This window comes from Bufo bufo, chromosome 1 (assembly GCF_905171765.1).
Source record: "Bufo bufo chromosome 1, aBufBuf1.1, whole genome shotgun sequence".
NCBI classification, from domain to species: domain Eukaryota; kingdom Metazoa; phylum Chordata; class Amphibia; order Anura; family Bufonidae; genus Bufo; species Bufo bufo.
This window is the reverse complement of record NC_053389.1, coordinates 146,900,600-146,925,660: the sequence shown is the minus strand read 5'-3', so window position 1 is coordinate 146,925,660 and position 25,061 is coordinate 146,900,600. Positions and strand designations below refer to the sequence as shown.

Sequence of the window (25,061 nt, the reverse complement as noted above, 5' to 3'; positions counted from 1 at the left end):
AATGTCATGCATCCCCCATGTAATACCAATTCTGGAACTTTTATTCTTATGTCTGTATGTTGTGCCATTCCTTGTGCCATATTTCTACTAGATGTTATGAATGAATTGCTAGCAGTCTGCAGTAAGGGTACAGAGGGGAGGTAACCAGTTGGGGGTGTGTACCTGCACAGACTGACTCTATCCAATTAGTGCTGCCATTTTCAGACTGTGCAGGGACATCCCTCCCAACTGGTGACCACCCCTCTGTACCCTTACTGCAGACTGCTAGCAATTCATTCATAACTTCTAGTAGAAATAATAAAGGAATGGCACAACATAGAACCATAAGAATAGATGCTCCAGAATTGTTATTACATGGGGAATGCATGAAGCTATCAAAACAGCCATGCCAGGAGAGGTGACAGGTCCTCTTTAAGGGTTTCCTAATTACTAGATATTCAATGTGCAGTAACATCGCTGTAATCAAAAACATGGAAAGGTGAAAGAGGTCAAAAACACATTTAACTGATAAACCACTGTAATTCTGGTAAGGTTTAATTAGATGCCCACTGGTCAGTGAGAGTAAAGCTGTCCTCAGACCCCAAATGGATGATCTGTATATAAAGTGTCTGCTCAATGTGTCTGTCACGTATAAAGCATGTATGTCCAGTGTTAACAGACCAATGTAATTTGATCTAGAAGGGCTTTTAAATTTTCTATTTCAGATCATAGCTGGTGGGAAAGCCCTTCCTCCCCTCTGTGGTGAGAGTTTACCTCCAGAAATTGATACAAGGAGCAATAAGGTGGACATTGTATTTACAACAGATGAATCAGGACGTCACACAGGATGGAAAATGCAATACACAACCAAAGGTTAGAGAAAACTTAGCATTCAATCTTTTACAACATTTAAAGGTGTGGAGGGACAGCCTGGGGAAAGGGGGGTCATCCCCTCCCCATCCAAGTGGGACCTGTGAAGGGAAGCATACCTATTTACTCCCTGCTGCTTGGTTCCAGTTCCATGGGTCCCTGGCTGTCTTCACTATATTTACAGGCCCCACGTGTAAACTTCCTGCAAGGACGGGGTCATGTGCACAGCTGACCTCAACGGTGACGTGTCCCCAAGTGCCAGGTGACATTTCACCACTGAGGCCAGTCATTGAATGCAGCGGTGCATGTCACCTTGTCCATGCGGAAAGAGGAAGTGCAGTGGAGACAGCCCAAAATTAACACAGCCGGAACCGAGCAGAGGAGAGCAGGTAAGTACACTTCCCTTTACATGTCTGGGTGGGAGGGGGAAATGACAAAAATAAAAAAGTGGACAACCCCTATAAAAAAATATGTGCTGTGCTCCTGTACTGCACATGGGTCCAGAGATCTCCACATTTACTACTCCAATTGCTCTCCTGGATTACCTTCAGCCTGGTAGCTCACGGGGAGTGTCCTTTCTGCTGCAGCTCTCTCCCTGTAACTGCCACCGCTTCTAAAAGAACATATGGCTGGTGGAAGTTCAAGATTTAAACTGAGCACGTGCGACCACCTCAGTGAGATGGACAAAAAATAAGGAAAAGAACAAACAGCAGGTGACGCTGTAAAGGCACATTTTATTGAATACAGTAGCTCACTGGCTATACAAAAATTTTAATTACATGGAATTACAAAAGTACAAATACTAAGTACAAATGTAGAATGTGTTTTGTGAGACAACCCCTTTAATAAATGACCCCCAGTAACTGGCCTTTCACAGGACTCGTTTTCAGGTGCTTTAAGTACTAGTCACTCCCATGGTCCATCACAAAACTTCTTCTAGGGTGTTTCATAGACCTGAACTCTTTGTCATTGCTTTCTGCAGGTTAGTAATACTATCACAATGGTTATATGGTTATTGTCATGAATTCTGCTATAGTATGTCCGTTACGGTGAGTTTTCACAGTCCCTGTGGGTAATTGAATTCACAAAGCACGCTCTCCTGGCTGCTGTTGTTGTAATTGCAGCGATTGATGATAAGTATCTGGCTCATTTCCCTGCTTGTTGTAATCCAAGGTCAGGAATAACATACAAAAATGAATCTAGTAAGGAATGTAAAGGACAGCTCTCCCTCTGATTGGTGAGGGCAAGGTGCTCCAAACTGATGTTGCACCCTGTTCACCAAGTAAAGTATATAAAGAAGAAGTGAATGGGCACTCTTATAGATGGAAATCACATAGACTGGATCTAAGATATAAAAATCAATGAGGTTTTTAATAGATAAAATACTTTACAGTAATCTGAAAAAAAGATATAAATAGGTGTATAGAAAATCTATCTATAGCTGTGACGCACTTGTATGAGATAGTCAAAAGTGGGTGATCAAAAAAAAGAGTAGCGATATACTGGACACTGCCACTTATATAGATTGTATCCACAGTGATGATATCATTTCAATTAAAGTCTCTCTGGAGAGTGTAGCTTTTTGATTTAGTGTTACTAATTGCCGCATAACATACTGAACTATTCTTGATGACTGATATTCATATACTGCTGCAATATGGATTCCTGGATCGGAGTTCAATATCAAAAGTGCAGTTGCAGAAAGAGACTCTGGTACTCACATTTACAAGAAGAATGTCTGTTTGTGGTGTCCCACGTGGAGTGAGTGGACGGTAAGCTTACCTATAACTTGTATTTTCAGTGGTATCAGAAGGAAGACTGCGATGGTACCTTGCTTAAATTAAATGTAGAGCAGATGCAGTCCGCTGTAGCTTTTGATCGGAGCACTGCTGTACCTCACTGTTTCTCTTTAGCGATCTCAGACTCTGGGCTCGTAATGCTGGCCTCTGTGTCTTTGGCGTCCCTCGTGTCTCCGGTAGCGCCTGCACAGGTAGTGAAGATGGGCTGGCTTACTGCTACTTCCTGTAGCGTGCCGATTGCTGCAATTCTTACTATGTGTCTTTCTTGGAAGCGCTTCACTTAGTATCAACTAGAGCGATATTTAATATCGTATTGCCGGTTATTGTGACATCAGATCAAATGTATCGTCCACGCCAGACGCGTTTTGAAGACTCTGCTCTCTCCTTCCTCAGTGGCTGTATTTGATCTGTCTGGTAAACTGGCTTTTTTTATATGTGTCTTCTTGGATAGCTATGATACAAATCTGGGAAGGATTTTGTGGTGTGGATTGGGGTTCTCATTAGGTTGCGGTTTTCTTGCGTTTTGTATGCGTTTTTTTCTCATAAGTATCTCTAACCTATATGGAGAATTTTCTAAAAATTATTTTTAACAAAGCCAGCATTACGAGCCCAGAGTCTGAGATCGCTAAAGAGAAACAGTGAGGTACAGCAGTGCTCTGATCAAAAGCTACAGCGGACTGCATCTGCTCTACATTTAATCCAGTCCAGTATATCGCTACTCTTTTTTTTTGATCATCCACTTTTGACTATCTCATACAAGTACGTCACAACCAGTACACGTTTTATAGAGATAGGGGATATATACACTGCTCAAAAAATAAAGGGAACACAAAAATAACACATCCTAGATCTGAGTTAATTAAATATTCTTCTGAAATACTTTGTTCTTTACATAGTTTATTGTGCTGACAACAAAATCACACAAAAATTTTCAACCCATGGAGGTCTGGATTTGGAGTCACACTCAAAATTAAAGTGGAAAAACACACTACAGGCTGATCCAACTTTGATGTAATGTCCTTAAAACAAGTCAAAATGAGGCTCAGTAGTGTGTGTGGCCTCCACGTGCCTGTATGACCTCCCTACAATGCCTGTGCATGCTCCTGATGAGGTGGCGGACGGTCTCCTGAGGGATCTCCTCCCAGACCTGGACTAAAGCATCTGCCAACTCCTGGACAGTCTGTGGTGCAACGTGACGTTGGTGGATAGAGCGAGACATGATGTCCCAGATGTGCTCAATTGGATTCAGGTCTGGGGAACGGGCGGGCCAGTCCATAGCATTAATGCCTTCGTCTTGCAGGAACTGCTGACACATGAGGTCTAGCATTGTCTTGCCTTAGGAGGAACCCAGGGCCAACCGCACCAGCATATGGTCTCACAAGGGGTCTGAGGATCTCATCTCGGTACCTAATGGCAGTCAGGCTACCTCTGGCGAGCACATGGAGGGCTGTGCGGCCCTCTAAAGAAATGCCACCCCACACCATTACTGATTAAATGCCAAACCGGTCATGCTGGAGGATGTTGCAGGCAGCAGAACGTTCTCCACGGCGTCTCAAGACTCTGTCACGTCTGTCACATGTGCTCAGTGTGAACCTGCTTTCATCTGTGAAGAGCACAGGGCGCCAGTGGCGAATTTGCCAATCTTGGTGTTCTCTGGCAAATGGCAAACGTCCTGCACGGTGTTGGGCTGTAAGCACAACCCCCACCTGTGGACGTCGGGCCCTCATATCACCGTCATGGAGTCTGTTTCTGACCGTTTGAGCAGACACATGCACATTTGTGGCCTGCTGGAGGTCATTTTGCAGGGCTCTGGCAGTGCTCCTCCTGTTCTTCCTTGCACAAAGGCGGAAGTAGCGGTCCTGCTGCTGGGTTGTTGCCCTCCTACGGCCTCCTCCACGTCTCCTGATGTACTGGCCTGTCTCCTGGTAGCGCCTCCATGCTCTGGACATTACGCTGACAGACACAGAAACCTTCTTGCCACAGCTCGCATTGATGTGCCATCCTGGATAAGCTGCACTACCCAGACATCCCAACCTGCAAAACCTCATTTCAGGGAGGTTTTCTTTTTTTTTCTTTCACAAACTTTTTATTACATTTTCCAGACATATGCAGTATCTGCACACTTTGCTCTATGGTGTGGAGGACGGGGCTCATTACCCTGCCACAAATTATCCTATTTATGTATATGATTAAAGGGATTCTGTCACCACCTATAAACCCTGTGAGCTAAACATCTGCTCATGTCCAGGGTAGCATTCTGATTTCTAAGGTGGCCTTATAAAAGCCACTTGTGGCTTTATTCTGCGGAAAAACAGGTTTTACTAACCTGTCAATCATTGAATTAAGGTGCCCAAGCAGGGGAGGTCTGTGGATGCATGGTGCCCGGCCGCACGCATCGCCGTTCGTGCCCAGCGCCGCCTTCTACTCCTCAGTGCCGCCTTTGCCTCCCTCCCCTCCCTCCCGCTTTGAGATCCCGCGCGTGTGCACAGGCTTTGCCTGATGCGCCGTTGCGGCCTGGCATTGGCTTCTTCTTGCAGTGTGCGCACGCGCCGAGAAGGGGACGCTGCTACAGGTTGCCGGAAAGGTTTACAGTGAGTAAACTAGAGATGGGAAGTTCGGATCTTTTACATGAATCGGTTCATTCGCTGAGCCGACAAGAAGCAAGTGAACAGAAGCTTAGGTTGCGCAATGCGCATGCGCAGATGCTTGGATTCACTCGCTGAGTCGCTGAGTCGGCTCTTGGTCTGAGTCAGGAAGTTTATTCTTTAAAACCATGTGTGTAATTATCTACCCCACTGTAGGAAAAAAACAAGCATCCAGGAGGGTGTGAATTTAACACTGGGGTAAATAATATAATTAAAATGAAGGGTTAAATGTATTTAAAAAAATACATCTCTCTCAATAGTTCTAGAGCTACTGAATGAGACAGAAGGAGGGATGCCTTTAACATATATATCTTCTTGAGAAGCCAATTTGACCCTAAAGGGTTAATTCAACCTGTAATCTAAACTCTGTCCTGTCACTTCTCTTATCTCTCTGCTCTGCTATCAGTGAACCTTTCCGGGATATATTGTCTCACATGCGGGTGTCAGGGAGCCGCTATCTAATAGCGGGAGACTCCCTGAACCTCCAGGAGACTTAAGATCCCTGACTACCTGAGCCACTTGTGTGGGTTGTAGACTCTGTCTCATGCTACCACTAGAGTGAAAGCACCGCCAGCATTCAAAAGTGACCAAAACATCAGCCAGGAAGCATAGGAACTGAGAAGTGGTCTGTGGTCACCACCTGTAGAACCACTCCTTTATTGGGGGTGTCTTGCTAATTGCCTATAATTTCCACCTGTTGTCTATCACATTTGCACAACAGCATGTGAAATTGATTGTCACTCAGTGTTGCTTCCTAAGTGGACAGTTTGATTTCACAGAAGTGTGATTGACTTGGAGTTACATTGTGTTGTTTAAGTGTTCCCTTTATTTTTTTGAGCAGTGTATATATATATATATATATATATATATATATATCCTATCTCCCCCAATATTTTTCCTTTTCACTTGTTTTCTTTTTTCTTTTTCTTTTGTTTCCTTTTTTGCACTTGTTTTTTGAATATATCAATTTCTTCTACCACCTTTTAAGAAAACATACTTGACTTGTGCATCATCCAACTCACCCACCAATGACACCAGGAAAGCTGGTTGTAATATTACAGCAATTCGCTGCACGGATCTCCCTATATACCATTAGAGGTGTTATACAATACCTGGACTAACCTCATCATAGGTTCTTCTACAGTTTATCAGCTGACTTGATATTTGAACATCACTGCATCGATCAAGAATATTAACTCCATCCTTTTGGAACATTTTATTGAGTATTTACGGCTCAGCTTTTTTTTTAGATTTCTTATAGATTTTCTATACACCTTTTTATATCTTTTTTTCAGATTACTGTAAAGTATTTTATCTATTAAAAACCCCATTGATTTTTATACCTTAGATCCAGTCTATGTGATTTCCATCTATAAGAGTGCCCATTCACTTCTTCTTTATATACAAAAATAAAGGCTTATTAAGCCCGAAATTACATTTGCATTAAAATATTCAGCTTACAACTCCAGCCCAAGAGATTGTATATAATAATAATAAACTAAAGCCATAGCATTATCAGGCATCTACTCACCCCATACTGTTGGCCCCTGCATGTGCTTGGCACACTGTATCTGGAAAAAAAAAAAAATCTACGCTAGCTACAAAAACAGCTTCTTTTTTCTTAATCCACAGCTCTTCCATGTCCTGATCCTCTGCTGCCACCTAAGGGTCGTTTTACACCTTTTCAGAAGATCTATGTGGTGAAGGATCGCCTTTCACTTTCCTGTGAAAAAGGATATGTATTGGAACAGGTAAAACAAGGCTAGTTGGGGCAGATTTACTAATCCTATAGACAGCATAAATTTAGACCAGCCGTCTAGACTTGCATCACTGGGGCTCAGGCTGGATGATAAATCTGGTGCAGGGATAGACATTTTTCTCTGATTTCAAACCAACTATTGGTTGGCTTACTTTGAGACTAAATTTTACAGCACAATTGTAGCACAATTTTAGTGCGAGATATCACATTTTAGGTTATGCCCCCATTCCATTGAAGTAACACCCCTTTTATGGTAAACATGCCACCTTTTTGAAAACTTTATCTAAACTTTGGTGCACCAAATTGCACCACTTTATGGCACAATTTACACCAAAATCTAGAATGTATTTGTAAACCCTTTAGACCCTTTTACTTTTTTTTTTTTTATATTACGCCCTTATCTAACTAAACTGGGGTAATTCCATTAAAACAACTGTTAACGGTTAAGTAGATATGTTGTGGCTTTGTGCTAAAATTAAAAAAAAAAAAATTTTTCCCCATGAATCTGCACTCAATACCCAATAATGAGAACGTGAAAACACAATTTTAGAAATCATTGCAAATGTATTAAAAGGAAAAAAAATGCTATGACGCTTGACATTTCGCTCTGAGGCCTGCCATTTCTTTTGATCATCTTTGAGATGTTTCATGTCCATGTCCACTGTAAATGAGACCTAAGGCCGAATGTACACGGCCGTGTTCCGCGGCTGAGAGCGGTCCGTGGTATGCCGGGCTGGATTCCTGTTCAGAGCAGGAGCGCACGGCGTCATTGGTTGCTATGACGCCGTGCGCTTCATGTCGCCGCTGCACTATAGTAATACACTCGTATAGTGTATTACTGTAGTGCAGCGGCGACATGAAGAGCACGGCGTCATAGCAACCAATGACGCCGTGCGCTCCTGCTCTGAACAGGAATCCAGCCCGGCATACCACGGACCGCTGTCGGCCGCGGAACATGGCCGTGTGCATTCAGCCTTAGGCTGACGATTCCTACACCAGGGTTACTAAGAAGATCACTGGAGTTATATGCACCAAATTTATTAAGAGGCATACATCTACTAATAAATAAGGTACCTCTTTCAGCAGTCCGTGCAACTAAAGGCAAAACAATACCAACTAGGAGCTATGTCAAATTGTGTTCTACTGACCAGGGTAATGTCACAGATGAGATCGGAAACTCTCTCTCCTACTCACACCGGAACCATACAAGTCACTATAAGGCCTCTTTTACCCGAACGAGTTTTCCATCTGGATACGATGCGTGTTGTGAACAGATAGCATCCAGACTGAATCCCGACCCTATTAATTTCAATGGGTTTGTGTACTTTTTTTTATGCATCATCTTTGCGTTCAAGTAAAATTGCTGTATGGTCTCTATTGTATATTTTTCACACAGTCCTGGCCACGTAGATATGAATTGGGCTGTGTGGAAAATAGAAGGGATTGGGATCACAAGTACACTTATAGGGATTGTCCCATCTGGGATGCTTATGCCATATCAATATGATATGCCACAAATACCCAATAGTTGTGGGAACAACCTCTGGGCCCCGCTCAGGCTCGGACTGGCCCACGGGGTACAGGTGAATTCCCCGGTGGGCCCCTAGTCTCCCACCCCCAGCACAAGTGGAACATAACACAGTAGACTTACTGCACTACATACATATATTCAATGTTCAGCACCTCAACCAGCTTATGTTCATATAAAAACTTGATAGATCATTGAAGAAACTCCCCAGTTTATTATTATGGACACGGTCAGAGCTGAGATGACTTCTAGGTATTTCTAGGTATAGAGGAAAGCTGCCAGTGTCCTCCTTCCTCAGGACCTACCTTCTCAAAGCTGCTGCAGGGTACCCCCATTTTCAATCATCTGGTAGCATCTTGCTGCTGTGTGAGCAGGTAATATTTGAATATATCCGTACGGTGGGCCCCCAAAATACATTTTACTGGTGGGCCCTAGGAACCCCAGTCCGACCCTGGACCCACTCCTATCTCAAGAACAGGGCCCCATTGTGAATGGAGAGCACACTGCGTGTGCACGGTATGCTATCCATTCATGCCTATGAAACTTAAAAAAATTGCTAAGCCAGCGTGCTGAGCTATTTTCTGATGTCCCATAGCAGTAAATGGAGAGGAAGCTGCATATGTGAGGCCACCCAGCCAGCAACCATTATGGGACTTCCAACAATAGCTAAGGCTACTTTCACACTTGCGGCAGTGACCCGGCAAGGAGTTCCGTCGCCGGAACTGCCTGCCGGATCCGGCAAAACGTATGCCAACTGATGGCATTAGTAAGACTGATCAGGATCATGATCAGTCCAAAAAATGCATTGAAATGCCGGATCCGTTTTTCTGGTGTCATCCGGCAAAACAGATCCGGCATTAACTTTTTTCACCTTTTTTTTGGTCTGCGCATGCGCAGACCGGAAAGGACTGATCCGGCATTGCTGTATTTTGAATGTCGGATCCGGCACTAATACATTCCTATGGGAAAAAATGCTGGATCCGGCATTCAGGCAAGTCTTTAGTTTTTTTCGCCGGAGATAAAACCGTGGCATGCTACGGTTTTCTCTTCTGCCTGATCAGTCAAAATGACTGAACTGAAGACATCCTGATGCATCCTGAACGGATTACTCTCCATTCAGAATGCATTAGGATAAAACTGATCAGTTCTTTTCCGGTATAGAGCCCCTAGGACGGAACTCTATGCTGGAAAAGAAAAACGCAAGTGTGAAAGTACCCTAAGCGAACACTGTTTTTGAAATTCCTGCAGCGGTGGAGGGAGGGTAAATGTGCATGTGTGGCTTGCTCTCCATTAGTGATGGCCAGTTCGCATTGTTCGCCCGGGAACATATGCGGGCTGCCATCTTTTTTCACAAGTCCGTCGAGGCACAGGTAAGCCCTTACCTGTGCCTGTGCCGCGAGCCGGTCTGAAAACAAATGCGGTCAGCGGGAGCAGGCAGTTCGAGAACAGCCCGATGAAGGCCCCCGGTGGCTGTTCTCGGAACTGCCTGCTCCCGCTGACCGCACTAAGGGCTTACCTGTGCCTCGCCGGACTTGTGAAAAAAGATGGCAGCCCGCATATGTTCGCATGTGAACTGGCCATCACTGCTCTCCATTCACTTTGGAGCCACGTTCTGGAGTTAGGAGCAGTGGGACCTGCACCTATTGGACATTTCTGGCATATCCTGTTGATATGCCATAAATGTCCCACATGGACATACCTCATTAAAGCTCGGTGACAACCTCCCTGATATATTCCCTAACTTTATTTGACTTCACCTAGGTGTACACAATCCACAGTGTCCCGTGTGTGCTGCATCTGTATTTTATGAAGTTATATTGTATTATATATTGTACTAATAATCTCTGAAAAGACGTGGGCCATTAAAGTCACTTTAAAGAGAGGTCAGCATTAAATGGCTGTTAATATCTCCGTCGAGGTCGGAGACATGAGTTGCATACTGTAATGACAGTCTAATACATCCCTTGTCTCATGCTGATAGGCAGAATATCCCTTGTATTATTAAGCCTCATTTATACATCCGTGTCCATGCTTACCTCTGTGAAAAGGTGATGCATCCGTGAAGCTGCCCGTGAAGGATCCGTGTTTGTGAATACTCATCCTTGATGATAATTTCTCTACTCGTTTGAGTGATCGGTGGCAGTCTCAGCACTCAGATCCCCATGTCTCTATGACATAAGAAAAGTTTGCTGAAAACTCAGTGCCCCATTACAGTCACCTAGGAGTATAGCTAAAAGGGCAGGAATAATTCATTACCTATAGGGGCCGAGAAGACATTTCACTGGATTATCACGTTGCCTTTATGACAGAATGACAGGGAAGTAGTAATTAAAGTAGTAAAAGATTTTTTCTTTCCTTCAAAGAATAAGCAGATATTATCCTCATTCACTGCCGTGTGCCGGACTGATGGGACGTGGGATAAATCTCTGCCGAAATGTGTCAGTAAGTTCTTAAGACTATACCAAATGAGTTTAAAATCCAAAAACATCCAAAGATGTAAATGAAACTAACTCATCTTATAATTACTGTTGTTATTTAATGGGGTCATTCTATGAAGATTTTTTATATAAAAATCACACAGAAAAAGTATATTCAAATGATGTAACATAGTAACATAGTAAATAAGACCGAAAAAAGACAATAGTCCATCCAGTTCGGCCTGTCATACCGCAAGTTGATCCAGAGGAAGGCAAAAAAAGCATATTGAAAAAAAAAAAAAAAAAAGATTCCTAGATTTTCACCTCAACCTTCATGCTGCGTCCACCAATGTAATTGAAGGAGGACACATATTTGCTGTTGCTTCCGCTGGCACTGCGGAGGGATCGCGGCTGGTAAGCAGGCTGTCCCATAAACATCAGCAGCTCAGCGCCTTCTTTGTAAGTGAGATAAGGAGAAGTTCAGCCTCTGACAAGCTATGAAGATGTTACATAAGCGCAGTCAGCTCGGTCTATAGCGTGGGCAGCAGCATAATCGGAAATATTGGCAAGCATAGAATAAAAGTGATTGTGCAAGCGGGGGATTTCGGCAGCGATGCGGCAGACCATGCCATCAATCAAGAGGAGCGGGGCGGGCAGAACAGAGGACCTGGGTGGGATAAAGGGTGAGTGGACGGAGTCTCTAGGTGCTGATTTTACGCCCACATAGCACCTAGAGGCTCATTAGCATATTTTAAAAGTTTTTTTTTTTTTTTTACCAAAACGGCTGCAGGGAGAAACGTAAAAAACACACTGTAGTGCTGACATTAGCGCATCGCTATATCAGTCAGCTACATAACAGTATTTCTGGTGGTAGAAACCCTTTAAAAGAATTTTTGGTGATGTTATACTTAACAATTTTTTTTTTTTTATAAAAAAAACCCATAAAATCCTGCAGTTTGCACACTGGTCTAATAATAGGTGCCACTTCTTGGTCTGTACAAATCACTTTACTGCAGTTACCTGCTTATCTATACACAGAGGAGATATCATTACAGGCAGGATTAGAATGACAGATAAGGCAGGATCCACCATAAGGTGAAAATTAAAGCTTATCTATTCTTTCCTTGTACAATGACCTCTGCACAGGGCACAGAGCATGCCCAGAAAACTCTCCCATATACTTCCCCCCCCCCCCCCCCCCCCCCGAATATTGTCTCTATGGACCATGGGGCTGCAATAAAGCAATTTTCTTAATACTTTCTACATGCTAAGAACAGCTCAGGCAAGATGGCCACCCCAGTAATCATGTTCAGAAGAAAAAGGATATGTCTTACTATCTGGTTTTAACTGGCAGAAAAAAAATTGGTGACAAATTTACTTTAAAGACTGAAATAAAAATGAGCTGCAATTTATTGTGTGATGGACAGGGCAGAAGGCACTTACGGCTGCCATACATACTATGTCACTAATTAATTTATTTCTTGGGTAAGTAGATGGATATGAAAATGTTTAGAAGGGGAACAAGCTTGGGGGAGGAAGGATACTGAGCAGAGCTCCTGCATCTGGTGTGGGCAGTCAAAGGGGCTTTCTATTTAAATTACAGTTGCAAGAAAAAGTATGTGAACCCTTTGGAATGATATGGATTTCTGCACAAATTGGTCATAAAATGGGATCTGATCTTCATCTAAGTCACAACAATAGACAATCACAGTCTGCTTAAACTAATAACACACAAAGAATTAAATGTTACCATGTTTTTATTGAACACACCATGTAAACATTCACAGTGCAGGTGGAAAAAGTATGTGAACCCCTAGACTAATGACTTCTCCAAGAGCTAATTGGATTGAGGTGTCAGCCAACTGGAGTCCAATCAATGAGATGAGATTGGAGGTGTTGGTTACAGCTGCCCTGTCCTATAAAAAACACACACCAGTTCTGGGTTTGCTTTTCACAAGAAGCATTGCCTGATGTGAATGATGCCTCGCACAAAAGAGCTCTCAGAAGACCTACGATTGAGAATTGTTGCCTTGCATAAAGCTAAAAAGGGTTATAAAAGTATCTCCAAAAGCCTTGCTGTTCATCAGTCCACGGTAAGACAAATTGTCTATAAATGGAGAAAGTTCAGCACTGCTGCTACTCTCCCTAGGAGTGGCCGTCCTGTAAAGATGACTGTAAGAGAACAGCGCAGACTGCTCAATGAGGTGAAGAAGAATCCTAGAGTGTCAGCTAAAGACTTACAAAAGTCTCTGGCATATGTTAACATCCCTGTTAGCGAATCTACGATACGTAAAACGCTAAACAAGAATGGATTTCATAGAAGGATACCACAGAGGAAGCCACTGCTGTCCAAAAAAAACATTGCTGCACGTTTACAGTTTGCACAAAAGCACCTGGATGTTCCACAGCAGTTCTGGCAAAATATTCTGTGGACAGATGAAACCAAAGTTGAGTTGTTTGGAAGAAACACACAACACCATGTGTGGAGAAAAAGAGGCACAGCACACCAACATCAAAACCTCATCCGAACTGTGAAGTATGGTGGTGGGGGCATCATGGTTTGAGGCTGCTTTGCTGCATCAGGGCCTGGACGGATTGCTATCATCGAAGGAAAAATGAATTTCCAAGTTTATCAAGACATTTTGCAGGAGAACCTAAGGCCATCTGTCCACCAGCTGAAGCTCAACAGAAGATGGATGTTGCAACAGGACAACGACCCAAAGCATAGAAGTAAATCAACAACAGAATGGCTTAAACAGAAGAAAATACGCCTTCTGGAGTGGCCCAGTCAGAGTCCTGACCTCAACCCGATTGAGATGCTGTGGCATGACCTCAAGAAAGCGATTCACACCAGACATCCCAAGAATATTGCTGAACTGAAACAGTTCTGTAAAGAGGAATGGTCAAGAATTACTCCTGACCGTTGTGCACGTCTGATCTGCAACTACAGGAAACGTTTGGTTGAAGTTATTGCTGCCAAAGGAGGTTCAACCAGTTATTAAATCCAAGGGTTCACATACTTTTTCCACCTGCACTGTATATGTTTACATGGTGTGTTCAATAAAAACATGGTAACATTTAATTCTTTGTGTGTTATTAGTTTAAGCAGACTGTGATTGTCTAGTGTTGTGACTTAGATGAAGATCAGATCACATTTTATGACCAATTTGTGCAGAAATCCATATCATTCCAAAGGGTTCACATACTTTTTCCTGCAACTGTAGATGGTTGTCCAAATCTGCCAAAATCGATGGGTTTAGCTGACATTACTCTTTTTTTTTTTTTATTATAAATATCTTTATTGCTTTTCTTACATAAAAACAATGTAAAAAAGATATCTGGTCACAGAGAATGAGCACGTTTGACAGGTACATTTAAACAATGTGTTACTTTGGTGCTAGGCAACGTACATACATAGAGTCATCTAGATCAAAAGATGCCCTAAATTAATGTCAATTCTCTGTCACACATATCAAAACAAAGCCAACCCCCCCCCAAACACCAGAACCCCCCCCCCACTCCCCCCCAACATACCTGGCCTGGTACGGCCGCCACGAGGGGCGGTAGGACGCTCATGCCCCTCTCTAGGGTATTTCTCAAACCTACATAGGGGCAGATCCTATTTAATGTGGACTAATTGTAATGATTATTTATTATTTAGAGGTGATAGAAAATTTATTTATTTATATTAGGGCTTGGCCACAGACCACAGAGAATGGGGGGTCATCAGTTCCAGTCCGGATATTTCTTCTCGCCACCTCCCCTGTCTATGAACCTATTTCTGTAATATAGCTCATCCCGCGCCGTTTCATACACTCAAAGTTTGTTACTCTTGCCATTAAGCTTTGCCATTCATTTATTGTTGGCGATCTATCTTTCACCCATTGTCTCAAGATTATTACCTTGGCCAATAGAAATCCCTTCAGCCAGTAAACCTGTTCGTTTTTGGTAGTTTTATTTTTGTACTCGGGGGGGGGGGGGGAAGTCCAAACACAACTACTTGGATGGTTAAGGGGGGGCTATTCCCGCTTAGTGCCGCCATCTCCTGAAATATGCTGCCCCAAAAGGTCTTGATAACTGGGCAATCCCACAGCATATGTACATACCCTGCAACTACAAGAGAGCATTTCAAGCAACTAAATTCTTGTCCCTTGTTACTATACATTTTAGATAAGAGACTCGGGGTAACATATAAACGGTGTATTATTTTAAATTGTGTCAACCGGTGTTGTCGTGAGAGGGAGGCCTTCTTAATGTTTTGATATATTTCCCGCCATTGTGAAGGGTTACATTCCCCTATATCCACCTTCCATTTATCTACACTTTTAAATTTAGTGACCGTGCTTAATTCCTCGATAAATCTCCTATATATTAATGAGACCCTAACTTTATTCCCTACTATATTATAACAAAATAATAAAAACCTCTGAGTGGTTGTTATCAAAGGTATTTTTTTAAGTGTGCATGCTAATGCATGTTGTAATTGGAAATATCTATAGTGTTCTAATGCAGTTATTGGTGTCTGCTGAAACAATTCCCCTATTAATTTAATTTTCCCTTTCGTGTATATATGTGAAAATAACGTAATACCTCTCCGAGTCCAATAGTCGTTTTCATTAAGGGCCAAAAACTCTGTTAACGCAGGGTTGTCCCATAGCGGGGTAAAATCTAGAACTTGAGGGGCCTGAGTAAGTACCTTAATTTTATTCCAGGTCTTCTGTAGCGCTGCCCCAATGGGACAGACAAAATCCGCACACTCCAGAAGCCCGGATTCCAATAAGCTGACATTACTCTAAAATTTATAAACCAGCTTAAAAGGATTTTCCAAGACTTTACAACTTGCTTTTCCTAGGCCAATGATGATATGTTCATCTGTCATGTGGCCTAGACGCAGGTCAGTCCCATAGAAGCAAATGGGGATGAGTGCGATTCAAATGGGGATGAGCTGCTATACAATGTGTAAAGGAACCCATATAATACAGATGAGCCCTTATGCAGCTTACTCCCGAACCCGTTCACTTTCTTTTCGGTTAAATGAAGTAAATCCATTCGGGAGAAATCCCGCTGCTGCCACCAGTGTAAAGGAACCCATATAATACAGATGAGCCCTTATGCAGCTTACTCCCGAACCCACAGCCGAAAAGCCGAAATAAGGCGAATAGAAGATCCCAGTCCCTCAAACATGTGCCGAGACTCCATGAAGGGGTAAAATCAGTGTGTTTAATTAGCAGTTGAGTCATCTCTTTTATGCCCTCCTCCCATGCAAGGGAGACACCCACAACAAATATGCATTAACCCATAACACAAGGTTACAACCCACATAGAATCCTCCCCTCTGCCCGTGATATAATCATGGTACACAATGGTTAACATAATCAACACAGGCAGGCGAATACACACAGAGAGACAATGGAACAAACCTCCCTTTCTCCACACAATGTATGCCGCTATTCAATGGCGCTGTGCTTCATAAGCAGGGAGAAGGCCGCTATGCTCACAGCTCAGCTGATCAACGGGAGTCCCTGGTGTTGGACTCCCACCGATAAAATACTGATGACAGGACTCTTTCACACGACCGTATGGCTTTTTCAGTGTTTTGCTGTCCGTTTTTCACTTATTCGTTGTTCCGTTTTTTTTTGTTTCCGTTGTGTTTCCGTTTCTGTTCAGTTTTTCCATTCAGTTTTTCCGTATGGCATATACAGTATACAGTAATTACATAGAAAAAATTGGGCTGGGCATAAAATTTTCAATAGATGGTTCCGCAAAAACGGAACGGATAAGGAAGACATTCCGTATGTGTTACTTTTTTTGCTGACCCATTTACTTGAATGGAGCCACGAAACGTGATTTGCGGGCAATAATAGGAAATGTTCTATCTTTCAATGGAACGGTAAAACGGAAATACGGAAACGGAATGCATACGGAGGACATTCCGTTTTTTTTTTTTTTGCCGGAACCATTGGAATGAAAAAAAACGGCCTGTAAACAGGAAAAAAAACGGTCGTTTGAAAGAGGCCTTATCCTGTGGAAAGGTCATCAGTTGTAAAGTCTTGGAAAATCCTTTTAATCTGGTCATAAACATTAACATTTAATGTCAGCTGAACCCACTGATTTTGGCAGATCCGGGTGACCATCTAATGTGAATAGAGGCCTCCCGACTCTTCCCTGTAGGGGAAAAGAAGAGCTAGTCATGTTGAATTTCAAGATGTCTAATAATAATTATAATATATAGCACCAACATATTCCGCAGTGCTTTACAGTTCAGGGGTTTATGTACAAACTGTCATAAATAACATAATAACAGACAAGTCAATAATTACAACAAGATGAGGGCCCTGCTCGAAAGAGCTTACAATCTATGAGGAGATAGGAGTGACACAAAAGGTAAAAGTGCTTGTTTTGTACAATGGTCCAGCCATCTTGGGAGAATAGGGGAGCAGATATAAAAGCTGCATGAGCCGGTCAGCAGCCAATATACAAAGTGCTTCTGGGTGCATGGGTGCAGTGGAGAGTTTGGTGGAGGATCAAGTTCAGGAAATGATAACTGGGCTATATGGAGAGGAGTTAGATCAGGGGATGTGATAGGCCACCCTAAAAAGATGTGTTTTTAGGGAGCGCTTAAAACTGTGTATCTTGTGATTTAACCCGATTTCTTGGGGTAGGGCATTCCAGAGAACCGGTGCAGCCCGGGAAAAGTCTTGGAGCCCGAGGTGAGAGGTTCGGATTATGGTGAAAGTCATTCGTAAGTGATTAGCTGAACGGAGAGCACGGGTAGGGTGGTAGACAGAGATGAGGGAAGGGGGTGCAGCACTAATGCTTTTGTCCTAAGGGGAGATATGTAGCCTCCAGAGGAATCTGGCAGTGGCTTACACCACTCTGCTTGGCCGAATGTGTGTTTGTATAGGGACATTGTAGTTGAAACTTCAGAGGAATGGCCACCTTTACATGTTCAGGACCATTATGAATTACTGGACTGGAAGAGACAGCATGCAGAGGTTCATGTTGGTGCAATTCTGCCATCGGCACATGAGCCAGCTACGCATTGCAGAAACTAGTGTGGTAAAAAGGTATAGAAATTAAAGGCCATGCTATGTTAGTGTTGGGGTTTTGATTATTTAAAAAGGTCATACATGTAACCCCTTTAATGAACCATCAGAACTGTAAGTGAGCAGCATACCATGCTCTAATACCTATAAGTTCTACAAGATTAACTTTCTGCTACCAATGCAAAAGCGAGCAGGGGGAGGCCAGATTTGTTGACAGCTGTTGACTAATAACACCATGTGCTATATAGCTGACCAATTCAGAAGACAAGGTGTAAAGCCCCCCTCACAGAGGGCTATAGAATGAATCATGTTTGTGTGGGTTTCCTCCGGATACTCCAGTTTCTTTCCACACAAGACATACTGATAGGAAACTTAGATTGTGAGCCCCATTGGGGACAGCTGGAAGCGAAATGTCTGTAAAGCGCAGCAGAATATAGCAGCGCTATATACACTGAACAAAAATATAAACGCAACACTTTTGTTTTTGCTCCCATTTTGCATGAGCTGAACTCAAAGATCTGAAGCATTTTCTACATACACAAAAGACCCATTACTCTCAAATATTGTTCACAGATCTGTCCAAATCTTTGTTAGTGAGCATTTCTCCTTTGCCGAGATAATCCATCCCACCTCACAGGTGTGGCATATCAAGGTGCTGATTAGACACCATGAATATTGCACAGTCCTATTTTTGGCCGTGGCTGCTTGCAGCGTTCGGGTGTCCGCTTGACCGTGCGGAGGCAAACGGATCCGTCCAGACTTACAATGTAAGTCAATGGGGACGGATCCGTTTGAAGTTGACACAATATAGCTCAATTTTCAAACAGATCCGTCGCCCATTGACTTTCAATGTAAAGTCAAAACGGATCCGTTTGCATTATATATTTTTTTGTTTTTTTTGTTCATGGTAATGCAAACGGATCCGTTCTGAACGGATCTAAGCGTTTGCATTATAGGTGCGGATCCGTCTGTGCAGATACCAGACGGATCTGCACCTAACGCAGGTGTGAAAGTAGCCTAACAGCTGATAGGTAGGCCCCTTTCACACGGGCGTCGCAATGCAGGTGCGTCGCGGGAAAATCGTGCGAGTAGGTACGCAATTGCAGTCAGTTTTGACTGCGATTGCGTTCGGATGTTCAGTTTTTAACTCGTGGGTGCAATGCGTTTTGCACGCACGTGATAAGAAACTGACTGTGGTACCCAGACTTCTTCACTGAAGTTCGAGTTTGGGATCGGTGTTCTGTACATTTAAATTTTTTTCCATTATAACATGGTTATAATGGAAAATAATAGCATTCTTTAATTCAGAATGCTAAGTAAAAGGTCCATTGTGGGGTTAAAAATAAAAAATATATTGAACTCACCTTATCCACCTTATCTTCTTTCTTCTTCTTCTTGCAGGACCTGGCTGGAAAAGGACCTTCGGCCACGTGGTGAGCGCGATGACGTCAGCGCAGGTCCCGCTGAATGAAGACAGAAATCTTCTATCTTCATTCAGCAGGACCTGCGCTGACTTCACCGCGCTTACCACGTCACCAAAGGTCCTTTCGCAGGTCCTGAAAGAAGAAGCAAGAAGAGGATGCCGGCTGCGCGATCAATTGGAATAGGTAAGTACATTTTTTTTATTTTTTAACACCTCAATCTACAGTTTACTAAGCATTCTGTATTAAGAATGCTACTATTTTCCCTTATAACCATGTTATAAGAGAAAATAATACAGGGAATACACTTTAATGGGGTCCGGGGTTGCTTTCATCCCTATAATCTCCTAGCAACCATGCGTGAAAATTGCACCACATCCGCACTTGCTTGCGGATGCTTGCGATTTTCACGCATACCCATTCATTTCTATGGGGCCTGTGTTGCGTGAAAAACGTAGTATATAGAACCTGCTGCGATTTTCACGCAACGCACAAATGATGTGTGAAAATCACTGCTCATGTGCAAAGCCCCATTGAAGTGAATAGGTCCGGATTTAGTGCGTTCACCTCACGCATTGCACCCGCGCGAAACTATCGCCCGTGTGAAAGGGGCCGTACAGTGGGGATAAATGATATTTCAGGAGTTAAAATAATTTTAAAAATACCTCATCCAAAGCACAGGGACACAGACTCCTCATTGGATGCAGAAGGACCTGCGCTCCCAGCGTGATGACATCACACGATCACATCAGGTCCTGCTGCATCCAGTGAGGTGAGTGAAAGTGGATGAGGTATGTTTAGTTTTTTTTTTGCAGTCAAAAAAATGCTGTGGGCCATATTATTAATGCTGGCGGCCACTATGAAGGACATTATTAATGCTGGGGGCCACTATTTGGGCATTATTTACAATTGGGGCCATTATGGGGGGTTGGGATAAGCCAATGAAATTCATCCATTTTTAAACAGCCAGATGGCGAGAAAATGCACACACAAGAGTTAGAAAATGGTTCTGACAGTGTGTTTGCTTCTAAAAGCCTATTTTTTATTTTATTTTTACATTCGTGTGCATGTAGCCTTACATGGAACTGTATGATGGAGGCGGTTTGGGAGGGAGTGATGTTTCTTACATGTGACTATATGTTGGAGGGGCTGAAGACAGGGGATTGATGTTATTTACATGGGACTGTATGTTGGAGGAGGCAGGAGAGATGTTATTTACATGGGACTGTATGGTGGAGGGAGGGAAATTATGTTATTGGGTCTGTATGTTGGAATGTCTGGGGCATTATAATTTTTGAGGGCACTACAGGGAGGATTATAACTATAGGGGGCACTGCAGGGGGCATTATAAATACAGAGGACATTATTCGGGTCCTGATTGCTACAGGGGGCTCTATAGGAGTGTTTATACATCAGGCTGTAGAGATCTTTATTACCACTGGGGGAACAATAGGGGGGCGTTATTTCTACTGGGGGCTGTGTGAGGGCATTATTAATAATGGAGGGCTCTTTTACTAATGGAGGCACTCTTGGGAGCATTATCACGATCGGGGACACTGTAGGGGGCAGCATTACTAATGAGGGCATGCTGGAAGGGAATTACTATTGGTGGGACTTGGAGGAGCACTATTACTATGGGGGGACTATTTGTATGGCAGTCATTTTTCTTCAGGGTAGTATTTGGGGGTATTGGGGGGCACAGCGAGCAGCAGGATAAAACTGTTGGGACTCCAGGTTGTTGAGGGTGATGATAGAAATGTGAGGAAGCTAAGATGTCTGTGTGTCACACTCTGCAGAGACGAGGGCTGGCTGAGAGAAGGTGTCCTGACCTAATGTAGAAGATGATGACAGAGAAGATCAGTAGAGATGCCACTTGGCAGGGCTCTGGATGTGAGAGGTATGTGTTGCTGTATACTCCTGTATGTTTGATAGTGTCTATGCAGCAAATAAAGCAAGTAAAATGTCTTTAGTGCTAGTGCGGGCAGGGGGCGTTGACTGGAGCCAAATGCATTGGGGCTTGTGCTCCGGATCTTTTGAGACCCTAGCAAAGCCCCTGGTCTAATCAGCACCTTGATATGCCACACCTGTAAGGTGGGATGGATTATCTCGGCAAAGGAGAAGTGCTCACTAACACAGATTTAGACAGATTTGTGAACAATATTTGAGAGTAATGGGTCTTTTGTGTATGTAGAAAATGTTTCAGATCTTTGAGTTCAGCTCATGCAAAATGGGAGCAAAAAACGAAATAAAAAAGTGCACAAAATAAATAAATCTATTAAAATTTACCCTTAAAAATAAGTCAGCTACAACATGCCTGTAAAGTGTTATGAAGATGTATAGCACAAGCCACGTCGCCACATGTGCCTGTCCATCTTTCTCAGTTTCAGGGGTATGCCATATCCAGACTTAGGCAGGAGAAAGCTCGAGAACCAGTTGGGGAGCCATGGGTTACAGACTACAGTTCTAATATATAAAAGTAGGCTCACCAAAGCATATGGTAACACATTTCCCTATGTCCAGTTGTAGACTGTGGCCCACCTGACAACCTGGAAAATGGGAATTTCACATTTGAAACAGAGCATAAAGTGACTACATATAATGCACAGATCCTGTACAGATGTCATGAACCAATTTACTTAATGAAAGAAAAACAAGGTAAGGCAATTCACTACATGTATATTATGTGTTATAAACCAAAAAGAAGGTGCAGCAGATATAGACGTCCTCAATGTATAAAAATTATATAAAATATAATACATAGGGTCACATTTATTAAGGTTAAAGCTTAATAAGGTGCTGCGCTAGCGGAGCCATCTTACATTTAGAAAATTTGGTAAATGAGACAGACCTGCCGACCCATCCCCGCCCAAAATTGTAGACCTGGTGTGAGCGGCGAGAAGTCACAGAAAGCAGCACAACCAACCGCGCCTGAAATACGCCTAATATAGGTACTGTATATTTAAGTATAATAAATGACCCCCATAGTCCTTTAATCCACAATCTGAGAATAAAGAAATTCTAACTTTATCCAGAACAAAACTGCAAAAACAAGCCTGTGTAGAAGGAGAGGCAGTCTGTTATACAACAGATAGAACTTACTGTATTTATTTTTGTTTGTACATATGCCCAATTGATGGTTGTTAGACAATTTTAAGGGGTTGTCCCATATCGCCCTTTGCTGTGCTACCTTATTTGTGTAGCTCCCACTTACTGCTATGGGACTGCTGGCCTCTCGGATGTTTTCGTAAATCTGGTCCCCTTGTCCAGCACTTGCTCATATTGGGCATGAGAGGTCCAGATGGGACAACCCCTTTAAGAAACACAGCTAAAATTTTGTATTATTTTGCAGCTCGATACCGGTGTGGAGAAGGAGGACGCTGGGAAGAGGTTATTACTGGAAATGAAACACTCCCAACCTGCACACCCGGTTTGTAAAGAGCAAAAAGATAACCACAATATGACTAGCCTATTGATGTTTGGCAGTGTTACTCTTTCCAAATGCCTGATAGGTATAAGGCAGGTGCTACAGAGTCTACCATAAAACACAATAATCTTCTCCAACTTCCCCATAAATATTAAATACTACTTCTAGGGACAGAAGGACAGGCAGTACCAGAGTTGTCAATCAGCTACTTATCTCATAGGCCCCAATAATATGTCACCTGGTAGGAGACATCAAGGCACAGTCAGGTTGGTATAATGAACATGAGATTGCTAGTGAAATCCATTGAGAAAACGCTCATCTCTACGATCCTCTTTACATCAGATGAAGCATGGTTCATTGCAAGCCAAAATGGAACCCACGATACCACTGTAACTTAGGTACCCAAGAAGCACAAGTGATGCATGTGTGAGCATCCCCAGTTATCTATCATGGTGCTGCTAACTGGCTGTCAGTAATCACTATGAGGAGGGAAGCCTAGACCCATGTGCCAATGTTCTTTTAGCTTTCTCCCATATGGCATTTTAGGGTGCAACTTAAAGTCTGTAATGGCCCCTTATGTTGCTTTACTTTTCAACACCTGTAAAGCCTTACATCGGGCATGGAGACAGAGGTAGAACACTGGGCAGAAGTAAACTAATGACTATTTGACTTATAAAATAGGATCTTTACACAGGATTTCTTGGGGCATCATACAGTTGCTTGACAACTGCTGCAAAATACTAGTGTAGCAATGAGGAAATGTAAAGAAAAGTGTGTCTAATATGCCGACTGAGTACTGCCAAATTTATTCTGTGCTTGCTTTAAATTTATCGCCAATTTAAGATTACGTAGAATGATGCTATATTGATAAATGCCCCCAATTGCCGTGATTTGTAATATAAATTGTGCAGATATGAAAGTTATACTGCACATCTGTACGCTGTGTGTTGATATTCTATGTGTCTTTTTTTCCCACCTCAGATTGCGGTAAGAAAAAAATCCGGGCCCATGGAAGAATAATTGGTGGCCAGGTTGCCAAGCTGGGTGATTTCCCTTGGCAAGTTTTCATAAAACCTGAAGGCACTAAAGGCGGTGCTGGGGCGCTACTTAATGACAGATGGGTTATAACTGCTGCTCATGTCATCTATGAGGAAAACGTGAATAATATCATCTTAAAAATGGGAGTAATCATTAAAAACGATGCCAGTGCTTATAAAGCAGTTCCCGAACACATTTATGTCCATCCAGACTACAAGGATGATGGCACCTTTAAAAATGATATTGCGCTGATTCAATTACAAGATAAAGTCCCGTTAAATGAATACATCTTAGGAATCTGTCTTCCAACCAAGGACAAACGATTCCAGATAAACCACGCTGAGAATGGTCACAACGTTGGGGAAGTGTCTGGATGGGGTAGAACAGAGACCTCAAAACCATCAAAGGAGCTGCTTTATGTTGAGGTGGACATTGTTGATCAAGCCATCTGTAATGATGCCTACAAGAAGCTTAATTCTGTAGTCACTGACAGTATGTTCTGTGCTGGTAAGGAAGGGAAGGATTCTTGTGCAGGAGATAGTGGTGGGGCACTGGTAATTGAAGATACTGTCACTGATAAGTGGTTTATTGGGGGCATAGTATCCTGGGGACCAAAAAAGTGCGGTACTGCAGGTTTATATGGTGTATATACTAAAGTAGACAGCTATCTTAACTGGATTGAAGACACAATGAAAAATGCTGATTAATCAGAAAAAGAACCATAAAGTTACCAAGCCCTCTACACCCATTATCTAATTTCCCGCAAATTCACATGCTTTTTGAGATGGAAACATTACACTGAGAATCTGATACTTTAGTGTGGTTGGAAACTGAAATAATTCCATGTGTAAAAGCCCCTAAAGGTAGTGCGTATATTGAGTGGCGAGTGCCCAAAGGCTGAAACTGCTGCTTTTGCATTAGTGCTGTTCCTAGGAAAACATCATTGATGACATGAGAAATTTTCATGTGGCAAAAGGGGATCCGGAAAAGGCTTTATCTGCATCTTCTACGCCTACGGATCACTGGTAACAGTTGTGCAATTGGCTGCGTATGAGACCAAAGATCATGTGTTCCCTGCTGTATTATGGAGCAGTAATAGGGCTCACTCTCAAATCCAACAGAAAAAAGTGGCACG

The 25,061-nt window shown here is 42.8% G+C and overlaps 1 protein-coding gene across 1 annotated transcript in view; it reads left to right on the top strand.

The window, feature by feature from the left end:
- Positions 1-24,667, top strand: part of MASP2 (MBL associated serine protease 2) — a 92,693-nt gene extending 68,026 nt beyond the window's left edge. Inside the window, exons 6-11 of the mRNA XM_040430248.1 lie at positions 705-852; positions 6,926-7,044; positions 10,944-11,022; positions 21,985-22,119; positions 22,814-22,891; positions 23,870-24,667. Coding sequence (XP_040286182.1) covers positions 705-852; positions 6,926-7,044; positions 10,944-11,022; positions 21,985-22,119; positions 22,814-22,891; positions 23,870-24,633 — 1,323 coding nt within the window. The 3' untranslated portion in view covers positions 24,634-24,667. The remainder of the gene's footprint in view (positions 1-704; positions 853-6,925; positions 7,045-10,943; positions 11,023-21,984; positions 22,120-22,813; positions 22,892-23,869) is intronic.
- Positions 24,668-25,061: the final 394 nt, after the last annotated feature.